Below are 14,957 nucleotides of genomic sequence, written 5' to 3' on the forward strand. Positions count from 1 at the left end.
AAATAGCAAGGTTATAGTGCCTCCTTGAACAGAGGGAAAATTACAACATTCCCCTAAGTGCACTTCGAAGAAAGGGAAATTAATACCAAGATAAGAAGAATGAATAGACTATTCTATCTGATTTCTCTTCCTTTTGTTTTTGTTAAAGTTTTTATAGTTTATATAGGAGCTATTTAATTTAATGTTTACTCTTCTTGAAATATTAAGTTTCCTTTCCTCACTGGGCTATTTTCCAATGTTGGAGCCCCTGGGCTTTATAGCATCCTGCTTTTCCAAATAGCGTTGTAGCCTAGCAAGTAATAATAATAATAATAATAATAATAATAATAATAATAATATCATTATTATTATCATCATTAACTATTATTACTATTATTACTATCATCATATTATCATCATCATCTCCATATCATTATTATTATTAATTGTTCCACAACCTCAGCTGGAAAAGCAGGATACTAAAGTATTTGCTTAGGGTTCAGTAGACCGTAATATAAAAGTAACAGTAAACACGGTAGTTGAAAAACGGTCAATCAATGCCTCTAAAGCTAAATAATCAAACGAAATTTCATAGGTTACTTGTAAGAAAAGGAAATGGACATGGGCAAGACATATAATGAGAATGGCAGACAATAGATGGACGTCAAGAATACCAGAATGGGTCTCTGGACATTGCAAAGGAAGCAGAAGGAAGACAAGACAATGGATTAACGAGCTAAGAAAACTTGCTAATATAAACTCTCATATTAAGACCATTAGCAGATGGGAGGGGAAGGACATGTCTGATGCTTATATTATGCAGTGGATTATATATATATATATATATATAAATATATATATATATATATATATATATATATATATATATATATATATATATATATATATATATATATATATATATATATATATATATATAAATTAGTCCTCCACACCTACCAACAGAATGCAAGGAACCATAAGACTAGACTCGACGTGGACATGGATATCAACTCTCTCTTTCTCTCTCTCTCTCTCTCTCTCTCTCTCCTCTCTCTCTCTCTCTCTCTCTCTCTCTCTCTCTCTCTTGGTGAATATTTAACGTTCTACGGCGATTGCTGGCGAAATATGATTCTGATGGGCCTTACAACTGCATGTAAGGAGGCCACAGGAATTTTGAATTAAAAGGCTTGACAAATACGAAGTCACAGAACCAGTTGTATAATAATTTATTTCAAATATAACTTTTAATATAACTGATTACGAAAATGTTCAATTAATAAAATAACAAATTCTGTGATAACTATAAAACAACAATAAATCCTGCCGTTTTTAGTCCACTGCAGGACAAAGGCCTCATATGTCCTTATTCATGTCTGGGCTTTGGCCTGTTTTCATCAACAAGCTAGCCACTAAAGATTGGTGATGGTGGGATATTTTTTTCGGATGGCTCAAAGCAAACCAACCTAGTATGGGTGCCCAGAAACGCAAACTCATCAACCTAAATTCACAAGTAATAGATTTACTTAGAATTTAAGTAGCATACTTAAAATAAGACTTTATCAAATGCTGTAATATTGACACTTTTACGGCCTCATATGTAGTTGTTGGTAATCTGTATATTTTTTTTTCATTATTTTTCAATTATATCTTATTAATTTTTGCTATTATTTCCCTTTCACATTGAACTGTTTTTCCAGTTAGACCCCATAAGGTTTAAAGGCCTCTCATGAATGGCAGAGGCAAGGGACAGTGACATTGTCCTATCAAGCAGGACAATACCCTAGAGACTGACCCTATTGCCCTTCTCAGCCCATGCTAGGACCAAGGAGGGCCGGGCAATGGATGCTGATGGCTCAGCAGGTAGACCTATAGGCTCCCCTGAACCCCAACCACTTCTTAGCTCACAAGGAGAGATTGCAGCTACCATAGGAACTAACGAGTTTGAGCGGGACTCAAACCCCAGTGTGACATTCACCAGGCAAGGTATAATTTGGCTATTCCATTAAAGGACGTACATTGGATAATAATAATAATAATAATAATAATAATAATAATAATACTAACTTCTAAACCTTTCCCTCATCTTTCTTCTCTTCAAAAGCAATTAACACACGTATGCTACACCTCCCCCTCCGGGACCCAGCCAACATCCCAAAATAGCTCGAATCACCCCCCCCCCCCCCTTTCCGAACCCGAGCACGATCAGGTATCAGAAAAGACGAGGAAATTTTCAAAGAAAAAGATAGGGGATGATGGATATCTCTATATTATTGAAGAAACAAAGGGAAGTAACTTCCTAAACTTAAACGTGTGTGTGTGTGTGTGTGTGTGTGTATATATATATATATATATATATATATATATATATATATATATATATATATAATATATATATATATATATATATATATATATATATATATATATATATATATATATATGAATCAAAAACAGTGTATTTGGTATGAAAGCTTATTAATGTGGTAAAATTGTGGAGAAGTTTATTATTATTATTATTATTATTATTATTATTATTATTATTATTACTAGCTAAGCTACAACTCTAGTTGGAAAAGCAGGATGCTATAATCCCAAGGATTCCAAGAGGGAAATTAGCCCAGTAAGGAAATGAACTAAAATATGGAAATAAATAAACTCGAGTAATGAAAAACATTATTCGACTCAACATGATGGCAAATTACTAAGTGGGAAGAAAATACATCTAAAAAAAATGATTGTGATATGAAAACACCATTAATGTAAGTTTCTAAACGGAAATGAGTTTTAGAGGAATCGTCACGATTTGAGAATTATATATATATATATATATATATATATATATATATATATATATATATATATATATATATATATATATATATATATATATATACATTATTTACATATATATAAAGGGCTCTAGATTGGCTAGTAATAACAACAACAACAATAAAATAATAATAATAATAATAATAATACCAATACATTTAATGGTAATTAAAGCTTGAACCAATGCTATTATTCTGTAAGTAATAATCATTTTATATTATTACCCTTTTGAAAAAACAGGTTAATGTATTCCACTCGAATACTTAAAATAACTAATTCAATATGATGAAAAATATTTGATTCTGAAGCCGTTATAAGGGTTATGCCTCACAGCTTCGCCTCGAAACTTCGAATGATCATTTTAAATGAAATCGGCATTAATTTTCATATTTCTCCTTCCTAAAATAGGTTTTGTCATGGCAGGAATCCATATATATAAGCCTAATTCAGAATATTGAAGGCATAAAGCCGGTATAATAGAAGCCAAATAGATATGGGTTCACGATCGCCAACAACCCAGTTTCGGACGAAATGTCCGCTAATTTTACTCATTAATCAACTTAATTTTTATTATACCGGCATATTTATTAAAGCATAAGCATACACAATAATTATATACAACGCTGCTTTGAATAAAGTATATTAAAAAGCTTGCATATAAGAATTATGACCGATTTTAGTTAATCGATTTCTGGAAATCGTTAACATTAGATCCAGGGTTGCCAAGTTGGACTTTTTTCGGGCCCAAGGACTTAAACTTGGCCTTTTTTCGCGCTAGATACCTAAATTTGGCCTTTTTTAAATTGGTTAGCTAAAATGCAATATTTTCGGCCTTTTTCTACTATTACTATAACAAAACTCATGATCACAATTAATATTATCCTTAGTATTACTATTATTATCATTATTAGCTCATTAAGCGTAATATAACAGAAAAACGAAACAAAAAACTACGACGTCATTACCTCCAGCTGACAGGAGGAAGCTTTAGGCCGTTGGCCTTTTTATGTCTTAAAACATCGTTTTATTCTTAAAATCCGACCAGTTAATCTCAATAAAAGGAAATACATGTTATTCAAGATTAAATGTAACCAACAAAGATAATGTATAATTAAGTATAACATACATAATAAGATTTGTTGAGTACTTTTTATCACAACGAAGGTTCTCTCGTATATTTCAGCGACCTTGACAAATATTCTCTCTCTCTCTCTCTCTCTCTCTCTCTCTCTCTCTCTCTCTCTCTCTCTCTCTCTCTCTCTCTCTCTCTCTCTCTCTCACATATACGACAAAATTGAATGGAAAATTTAAGCAACTAGGAATAGTTTAGTCATAACAGCAAACTGGTTAAGCTACAACCATAATTGGAAAAGCAGAATGCTATAAGCCCAAGGACTCCAACAGGGTAAAATAGCCCAGTGAGAAAAGGACACAAGGAAATAAATAACCTACAAGAGAAGTAATGAAAAATTAAAACGAAAATATTTTAAGAACAGTAACAACATTAAAATTGATCTTTCCTATATAAACTAAATAAACTTGAAGAAAAAGAGAAGATAGAATAGTGTACCCTCAAGCAAGAGAACTCTAACCCAAGACAGTGGAAGACCATGGTACAGAGGCTATGGCACTACCCAAGACTAGAGAATAATGGTTTGATTTTGGAGTGTCCTTCTCCTAGAAGAGCTGCTTACCATAGCTAAAGTCTCTCTTCTACCCTAGTAATGAGCAAGGAGAAAAACAGATAGCAAAGAATTAATTATTAAAATCATATAACAGATCACTGACTGGAAACAACAAGTAATAATCACATGAAAAGTCATCTATTCTGACACTCGAGATTCTTTTTCCCCAACCAGCCGGCCACTTGGCAAGGGTACATTTATTCAAGAATTCAATTAGCACCAACAACACAACTGAATCGTTATTTAACACTTGAAATGCAAGTAAAATAAAAAAATCATTTGTAAATAAAGTTTAGGCAAATCATGTTTTGTTCAAAGAATTAAAGGAATAATATAGGAATTATATATATATATATATATATATATATATATATATATATATATATATATATATATATATATATATATATATATATATATATATAAAGAGAGAGAGAGAGAGAGAGAGAGAGAGAGAGAGAGAGAGAGAGAGAGAGAGAGAGAGAGAGAGAGACGTAATTCTAAACAATTAAGTAAACAGAGAGAGAGAGAGAGAGAGAGAGAGAGAGAGAGAGAGAGAGAGAGAGAGAGAGAGAGAGAGAGAGACGTAATTCTAAACAATTAAGTAAAGAGAGAGAGAGAGAGAGAGAGAGAGAGAGAGAGAGAGAGAGAGAGAGAGAGAGAGAGAGAGAGAGAGATGTAATTCTAAACAATTTAGTAAACGATACACAACCAGATAATAATAATAATAATAATAATAATAATAATAATAATCTTTTCTTTAAATATTGATCATATGAATATGTCTTAAATTTCCATTCATTCGTTGTTAAAAAGGAATTGGTTATCTCATATCGTTCTTGGTCTGAAGAAGAAACTTGAGACGAGGTAAGCTCAATCTCAAACCACTTCAATTGTGGGGGAAAATGTGAGACAATATTCCCACCAGCAGACTTCGATAGATAGGGAAATGCTAAGATAAAGAAGAAAGGATAAGATTAGGGAGAAGAACAAGGGATAATAAGCAAGAATAGAGTGAGGGTGAAGAGAAACGGTATAAATGAGATATATATTGCAAACAGTCAACCAAAAAGGAGAGAGAACTGAGAACAAATAATGCAAACTTGATCCTTACAATAAAAGCATAAGAGTTTATGACACAACAATGCTTTAAGCCCAAGGGCTCCAACATGGAAAATAGCCCAGTGAGGAAAACTACAAGAGAAGTTTAAGAACAATAACAACATTAAAATAAATCTCTCATATATATACTATAAAAACTTGAAAATAATAAGAGGATAAAAACTTCAAAATAACGGGAAGAAAAGAAACAAGATAGAATGGTGTGCCCGAGTGTACCCTCAAGCAAGATAATATGTTCTGTGACACTAAGTAGTAGTATATGCCGCTGATAAAATCTACAGATAAAACACAAAAAATTAAAATTGTGTACTTACATTGGCTGATATTTGTGATGACTGGCTTCCCAGGAATATCTCCTGCTGAAAGAAAAGATATTTGTGGATTAAAATCCTATTCGCTTTTGATCACCATGGCAGTCAGAACAGTCTCATAATTGCAGTATTTAATATGTAAGATATGGCATAGGTGAAATGGCTACTATAGCATTGCAAAAACAAGTGACTACACACACACACTCACACACAGTGGAAGATGAAGAGTGGAGAAGTATAGAATCAAAAGCTCAAGATAGAGACGACTGGCAAAATCTAACCGAGGCCCTTTGCGTCAATAGGCGTAGGAGATGATGATTATGAAATATACTGTCCATACATACATACAGCAAAATATGTATACATACATATACCATGTATATACAGTACATATTCATGTACATATACAAAAGGTAAGACAAATTTAACTCGTCTAAACCAAGGAACTCAATAATACGTCTAAACTATGCTATGATAACGATAATCAAGACCCAGTTAACAAAAATGCCTTAACAAAACTATGTACATCATCAAGTCATCAATCTCCTTGAGCAGTTTCTCCCCAAACCATACATAACACATTTCCCAAATTTTGAAAAAAAAAAAGAAATAATCTGAAACTTAGTCTTCAGACACAAACCTTATGCCCACAGTCTGCAAAAATTTGTTTGCTTCTGATGCAGACATTAGATCTGATTTATTTATTCAAGCCTTAAGAGACAGCAATGTGCCCTAGGAGGGCATTCAGTGCAAATTTGCAACAATAAGTAAACCATACAATTGCCCAATGAAGTAATAGCCAAATGGTTGACAGCAAGGTAGAAGGAAATGGAAACAGGTACTGTACAGTTGAATACTTGCCCTGACATTCATGTTCACAGTCCTTTTTATATGTTTAAAGGCAACTCATGAATGGCAGAGGTAAGGAACAGTGCCAATGACCTAGAGAATGACCATATATACACACATGATCAGTGCCCAAGCCCCTCTCCCTCAAGCTAGGACCATGGAGGGACAGGCAATGGCTTCTGGTGAATTGGAAGGTTAAAAGTTCACCCAAAACACAAATCCTTAGCTCACAAGGATGGGGAGGTTGCAGACACTACAAGAAACTATCCTTCTAAATAGGTACATCTTATGAAACATCTCCTTGCCAGCATAGCTTAATTATTGTGCCACTGAAATGTATCGTGAAGTTGGTATGGTCACTTTTCACTCATGAAATATTTCATTTATTTTATTTATTACTTCTCATATACAATTCATTTATTTCATTACTTCTTTTCCTCACAGGGCTGTTTTCCCTTTGGAACTTAAAGCATTCTGCTTTTTCAATTTGGGCATTCTCTTAGCTGCTAATAATAATAATAATAATAATAATAATAATAATAATCAAGTCTACTTTAACAATATCCAAAGAATCACTACACCATGAATTTCACATAAACAGTTGTCCTATCCTTGATAGTGAATGTTATTATTATTATTATCATTATTATTATTATTATTATTATTATTATTATTACTTGCTAAGCTACAACCCTCGTTGGAAAAACAGAATGCTATAAGCCCAAGGGCTCCAACTGGGAATAAAGCCCAGTGAGGAAAGGAAACAAGGAAAAATCAAATATTTTAAGAACATCAACAGTATTAAAATAAATATTCCTATATAAACTATGAAAACTTTAACAAACCAAGAGGAAGAGAAACAAGAGAGAATAGTGTGCCTGAGTGTTCCCTCAAGCATGAGAACTCTAAACCAAGACAGTGGAAGACCATGGTACAGAGGCTATGGCACTAGCCAAGACTAGAGAACAATGGTTTGATTTAAGAGTGGCCTTTTCCTAGAAGAGCTGCTTGCCATAGCTAAAGAGTCTCTTCGACCCTCACCAAGTGGAAAGTAGACACTGAACAATTACAGTGCAGTAGTTAACCCCTTGGGTGAATAAAAATTGTTTAGTAATCTCAGTGTTGTCAGGTGCATGAGGACAGAGGAGGATACGTAAGAATAGCTCAGCCTATTCGGTGTATGTGTAGTCTAAGGGATAATGAACCGTAACCAGAGAGAAGGATCCAATGTAGTACTGTCTGAACAGTCAAAGAACTCCATAACTCTCTAGCGGTAGTATCTCAACAGGTGGCTGGTGCTCTGGCCAATCTACTACCTATACTTGGAGCATACCTGAACACTGAGCAGTCAGGTAGTACCATACATATTTAGGATATCACCATAAACACAAACAGCAGTTCTCCTGTTTGATACTGGCAAAGATTGCTTCAATCTTCGTAACCATATCCTTATAGTGTATTGAGCAAAGGTCACTTATAAGTGATATACACAAGATATATGGCTGCAGAAAAGTCTAACACAAGTATGGAGGAAATGTAAGGGGCACCTTATCAAGTTATCATTCTGTAACACTTAATATCATAAAGTCAAAAGAATGCGAATGGATTTATTTTCCATAAAGTTCATGCTACCCAAGAAATTATGTTTATTTCCTGAATACACATATGCTGTTATAATGTATATATTCTCCCTTTTATAACACCTATAAAAAATAATTTCCTAACAGAATAGAAAGACATATGCACTGCCAAATTAAGCCTGACTTTGTGCTCTATTAGGTTTTGTCGTCAACTACAGTTGCGGCTAATATTAAACAGGGTGTTCGGTGCGGAAATGTCCTTAGTGTCTCAAGGTGTGATGTGGCACTGTATCTAACCTAAATAAACATGAGATGAGGAAAAGGCAAAGGCAAAAAAAAGTAAGGGGTTTAAAGAAAGCAATGAACTGAAACTATGGCCAATTTTATGATGAGTTATTGAGGGGCAAGATCATTTGTGTATCGATTAAAGAGGTTATCAATCAATGCTCAACTTACAAAGTTAGTGAAGAGTATAAGAAAAAGTTCAATGCAGCTATTAAATCAAACAAGATTCCACTAATACGACAAGGTAATCTATCATCTGAAGATTTAATTAATCAATGCTGAGCCCATGAAGTTAATGAAAAGCACAATAAAAAGTTAAATACTGTTCCATCAAATGAAACAAATTTAGATTCCAGCATTCAGTGAAAGGCACAAGAAAAGTTCAATGCTGCTATTAAATCGAACAATATTCCAGCAACAATTAACGCAGTACAGTATAGGACACAAAACCAAGCCAAGAAAGAAGAGTTTCTCTCAGTAAACGCCAAGAAATCAATACTGTAGTAGCAAATTACGTTGCTATAGACATGCCTTTGGACGGTGGGTTTTCCAGAGGCAGACCAAGAATGTTACAAATGGGGGCACCACAATCTTTTTTAGATTCTGTGGACATCCCTGTGAAGGCAGCAACTAAATTCACAAGGCAAAGCTGTATGCAGGGATGGGTAGAACAATCTTCAAGATCTGAGGATCATCGAGACTAATAGTGCAGGATCATGTGCTCGGAAGTATTCCTATTCCGCTCTGATAAACTTATGCTGATATTCATAACTCTCTATGACTTAGTGGTGATGTTTTGATTTCTATTATATTTATTATCTACATGTGTATGTACAGTCTTATTATTACAGCTCCTCCATGTCATGCCACCAATATTTGTTTTGAGGACCACAACAGAAAGTGTGTCATGGCTCTTTCTTATGCTATCCTTGGCCAAAATTTGCATGTCATGGTGTACACACTGTATTCTTGTGTTCAACCATGCTGTACTGTACTTTGATCTTACTGCTTGGTGTATATAACCCTGGGACATGTGCAAATATGCTGATAAATTATTCATTTATAGCACATACACTTGGTCAAACCTCAGTTTCCCGAGTATATGATGCAATTCAATGTATTAGTGGATGAAGGTGATGAAGTTAGCATGCTACTCAAGAGGATCTTTGACTAGATGAGGTAAAGAAGTCTTATGGCTATTACCAGGTCCTTCACCAATAGTAAAATACTTCCAATTAATAAAATATGAATTGAAGATATTTATGATAATTTCAAGTATAAACTGGTGTTTAATGTTGCAGATGTTGACTGTGAACTTTTATAGTCCCTAAATTCATAACACTTGTGTGTTTAGAAAAACCTAAATAAAGCATAAATGATGTTTTCTGAATAATCTGAGTTTTATTGAAAGATTTAGTTGCATTGATGGTATCTTCTTCTTAAGACATAAATATCCAGGCACTGGCCCAGTTGTACACCCAGTTAAAAAAGCACCAAACTCCTTCAATCTAGATCTGGACTCTAGGTTGAACGAAAAGGAATGGAGAAAAGAGAAAAATAGCAGAGGCAAGTGGTTCTCCAGAGTTGGTAAATAGTGTAGAGTAGAAAAGGATAATACGGTTTTGAACAGACATCCTTATTCTTTACTGTATACTTATTTTTCAAAGAAGTGTCAACAAGGTCATTGAATGTAAATTTTTTTACAGTTCTTGATACTAAAAACAGTTTTTGGCATCTTCCGCTGGATGAGGATTCACCTAGAGTCTAGACTTTGGCCTTTTGATATATATTTTAGGAAATACTGGTATTCACGACTAAGTTTCGGAGAAGGCCACACCCTATAACTATGTCCGAGGTCAATACATGAAATGTTTGATAAAGGTTTGGTGTAACGGTTAAATTGAATTATATTCTGATTCATGGAAGCAATGATTAACAAAAGGTTAAAAATGTCTAGTACTGTACTGCAAAACAGCAATGGTTAAATTCAAATAAATTAAAGCTGGAGTCAATCTAGGTTGAGTATAACAAGTGCTAACTTCTGAGTGATTGAAACCATACAAAAAGAAAGGAAACGCTATTGGAACTAGACAAAAAGAAAGCAAAGGTTATTGAAACCAGACAAAAAGAAGGCAAAGGCTATTGAAAACAGACATAAAAAGCAAAATCTATTGAAACCAGACAAAATGAAAGCAAAGGCTATTGAAAACAGACAAAAACAAAGCAAAATCTATTGAAACCAGACAAAATGAAAGCAAAGGCTATTAAAAACAGACAAAAACAAAGCAAAATCTATTGAAACCAGACAAAATGAAAGCAAAGACCATTGCCAATTTTCCCTATCCACCGAACAAAAATTAGTGTCTAAGATTGGGCTAAGTATAGTACTAATTTGTCAAGATATAAATAAACCAATAAGAAATGTATTAAAGCAAGACGTTGCCTTTCAGCGGAGTGAAGCACAAGCTAAGTGCTTCCAGGAACTGAAAAAATTAGTAGGTGAAGGTTTTGTTTTAATTGGGTAGTTGAATCAGTAGAACTTCAAAAGTTCAAACTTGCAGCAAATGTTTTTATGTTGAACAGACTAATATGTCTTTTTATACTCTATATATGGAATATCTGTTTTAATGTTAATGATTTTTAAAAGTTTATTTCAATTTTTCATTACTTCTTAAATCATTTATTTATTTCCTTTCCTCACAAGGATATTTTTCCCTGTCGGAGCCCATGCGCTCATAGCATCTTGCTTTTCCAACTAGGGTTGTAGTTTAGCTAATAATAATAAAAGTATTGTAATGTTGATAAACTTGTTACTCTTTTTTCCCACTGTAGTTTGTGCACTACAAAATGATAAAACCTATAGCACAAGCTGTGCAATCCTTTACAAAATCACTAAATTATGCACAAATCAAGAAAGAGTTGTTAATATCTTTTCCTTTCTTATAGAAAAACAAACGATATTTCATGGGAAATTCAATGCTACTGTAAAGTAGGATTTGAAATATCTAAGACCATCTTCAAAAGACTTAAGTCTATAACTCATCCCAGATTACAGAAGTTGCCAGGTTCAATGGTTTGAAAAACTACATAATTCATCAGACCAATGGAAATATAGTTTATACTAATTTCCATGAGCGTACTGGTGTCAGAGAGGACATTAACCCTTTTACCCCCAAAAGAACGTACAGGTACGTTTCACAAAAGCCATCCCTTTACCCCCATGGACGTACCGGTACGTCCTTGCTAAAAAATGCTATAAAATTTTTTTTTTTTTCATATTTTTCATAATTTTTTGAGAAAATTCAGACATTTTCCAAGAGAATGAGACCAACCTGACCTCTCTATGACAAAAATTAAGGCTGTTAGAGCAATTTAAAAAAAAATATACTGCAAAATGTGCTGGGAAAAAAATAACCCCCTGGGGGTTAAGGGTTGGAAATTTCCAAATACCCTGGGGGTAAAAGGGTTAAACAGACGACAAAACAGGATGCAAGTTTAAAATGTTGAAGTAATTCACTTTAGAAGGATGGCCAGATTGTAAATGCCACACACCTGTGGTTTTAGGAAGATAGGTATGTAAGTTGAGTGAGTGAGGACGTGTTGAAGAAGTGCTCTGTTGAAATATAACAACAATAGTGGCAAGTTAAAAGTGAAAATCATTAAATTAATAATTTACAACATTATTAAGTTATATAAATTGGTGGTGGATAATGTGGGAGGGTGGGCTGTGACACCCTAGCAGTACCAGCTGAACTCGGTTGAGTTCCTTGTTAGGCTGGGAGGAACGTAGAGATTAGAGGTCCCCTTTTTATTTTTGTTTCTTTGTTGATGTCGGCTACCCCCCAAAATTGGGGGAAGTGCCATGGTATATGTATGTATGTGTATGTATAAATTGGAATCAAAGTCATTGGAATACTAAATAGTGCAAAATTACAAATTAATAGTTGATTACAACTGGGACACAGATAAGAGTTACCAATTATGGTTTCCCCGACTCATTTGGACTTAAACATGGTGTAAACTACTAATATATTAGGAGCCATTAAGAAAATTAGAAAGAAACCTCATGAAAAGACTGAAACTGGAAAATCAGTTGAAGAAGAAACAAATGAATTTTTACAGATAATGAAGAGTACATCAGTATATGATAGTGACAATATGGAGGAAGGTGCTTATGGAAGAAATGATAAATCAGCGAATGGATCGTTGGACACCCTGGAATCTGATGACACTGAATTGTGCTGGCACTGCAAGACTGTCGCTGCCGATGATGCAATTTGTTGTGATAGATGTCAAAAATGGTATCATTTTGAAAATGCAAGTTCTGGATTTATAGAAAATTTATCACAAAACCCACATAAAGCTATTGTGTAATGACCATATTTCATACAAGTGTAGGAATTGCACTGATAAGATCAATGAGAATGCAGCAACCATACAAAGAAAATTATAGGATGAAGAAGTCGCAATGCTCCATCATTTGGTTCAGGTCTTGATGTATAAACTGGAAGAAATGAAGGATAGCATGACAGAAATGAGAAATAAAGTGCAAGAAACAAGAGATGAGATACAAGAATTAAGAAATTAAATGAAAGCATTAAAAAATGAAAAGAAAAGGAATGAAGATGACATAGATAGGAAGCATCTAACTGGTACATATGCTGAAAAGCTGAAATCAAAGAAAACATTGATCGTAAAATCAACTGATGAGGTTTCAGCAATTAATAATAAGAAAACAATTATGACCAATATAAAAGCCCAAGTTGAAAGCACTGGTGAAACAAATGATGGCCTCCTGATCATAAAATTTGCTGATAAACAGAACCTGGAGCAGGCAAAATCAGAATTGGAACAAGGTAATGTAAACAAGATCACTGTTGCTGAAAAAGGAAAACTTAAACCAAAGATAAAACTTACTAATGTATCAGAAGATAATGATGATATTATTCAAAGTCTGAAGCTTAAGAATCATTGGCTAAAAAGACACATCGTAGAAAATGATGATCTGACTATCATAATGCAAGAGAATTTAAGAATGGATAAACATAAACACTATATTATAGAATGTACACCTAAGATACGTAAAGCAATCCATGAAAATGGAGATAAACTTAGTACCACATATAGAATATGTAATGTTTATGACCATTACATGCCCTACCAGTGTTACAAATGCCAGGAATTTGGGCATAGTGCAGAGAGTTGCAAGAATAAACAGTTGTGCCCCAAGTGCACAGGAGAACATAAAGCGGGTCATTGCAGTATTGTTGAAGTTAAATGCATAAATTGTGTAAGAAAGAACTATGATGACATAAAACACAAATCCTATGATAGACAAACTGCAAAGTTTATAAACAAGAAATAACAAGAGCCAGAAACAATACTGACCATGGCTTCGATTAAGAAAATATCATGTAATCTAATAAATATACAATCCATTGGCAATAAAACTCATATCATTAAGGAAGTCGTAAGTGATCAAGATGTGGATATTTGCTTATTAACTGAAACTTGGTTGAGTGGGAATGTGAGTGACAGATCGAAAATAAATGAAATGACACCTAAATCTTATAACTTTTATCATGAACCAAGAGAAGACAAAAGAGGTGGTGGCATTGGAATCTTAATTAAGAAATCATATAAGGTTACAGTAAGAAATCATCTCATAGTTAATCCATTTGAATATATGAATATTAAAATTTTATCTAGAAATGTAAATCTGCAAATAGTTATACTTTATAGACCACCGAGCAAAACCAAAGAATGTTTCTAGATGAATTTAATAACTTACTAGATACATTGAACAACAATGGAAATATAGTTATATGTGGTGATTTCAACCTTTTTAACAGAGTAGACCCATATGTTAATGAATTTAGAGAATTGATTGACAACCATGACCTTGAAAACATAGTGTCTGAACCAACAGCTCAGTCTAATCATATACTAGATCTAGTTATAGTAAATAAAAACATCATCATCATACTAAATATGGAGATTGAACCTGACTGCTCTATATCCCCAATGCTTAAGTTAATGTCTTTTGAAATTGATGTTATAAAAAAATAATGCAATACAGAAGGAAATCACATACAGAACTAAGACCAACTTTGATCCAAAAGAGTTCATTGAACAAAGCCTAGAAGATATAAATGGGATAACACCAGTCTGCAACTGTGAAGAGAAGCACACCCTAGTAGAGAGACAATCCTGTATAAACTGCATTACTGATAGAAGTAAAACAATACTTGCAACTAATTATAATAATAGGTGCCCGGAAAAAAACAAAAAAAATCCCAATTAAAGAAAAATCA

At 33.6% G+C, this 14,957-nt stretch overlaps 1 protein-coding gene across 22 annotated transcripts in view; it reads right to left on the bottom strand.

The window, feature by feature from the left end:
- The window catches only part of LOC137637197 (uncharacterized), a 76,219-nt gene that overhangs the window by 41,745 nt on the left and 19,517 nt on the right, over positions 1-14,957 (bottom strand). For 15 of the 22 annotated variants that reach the window (XR_011043472.1, XR_011043465.1, XR_011043456.1 and 12 more), the window contains one exon: positions 5,933-5,977. Coding sequence is in view for 2 of the 22 variants with exons in the window: in XM_068369461.1 (XP_068225562.1) it covers positions 5,933-5,977 (45 nt within the window). In the remaining 20 variants the exon portion in view is untranslated. The remainder of the gene's footprint in view (positions 1-5,932; positions 5,978-14,957) is intronic. The other 7 variants (XR_011043467.1, XR_011043446.1, XR_011043450.1 and 4 more) reach the window with 1 other exon arrangement.

The sequence above is a fragment of the Palaemon carinicauda genome, unplaced genomic scaffold (assembly GCF_036898095.1).
Source record: "Palaemon carinicauda isolate YSFRI2023 unplaced genomic scaffold, ASM3689809v2 scaffold579, whole genome shotgun sequence".
NCBI classification, from domain to species: Eukaryota; Metazoa; Arthropoda; class Malacostraca; order Decapoda; family Palaemonidae; genus Palaemon; species Palaemon carinicauda.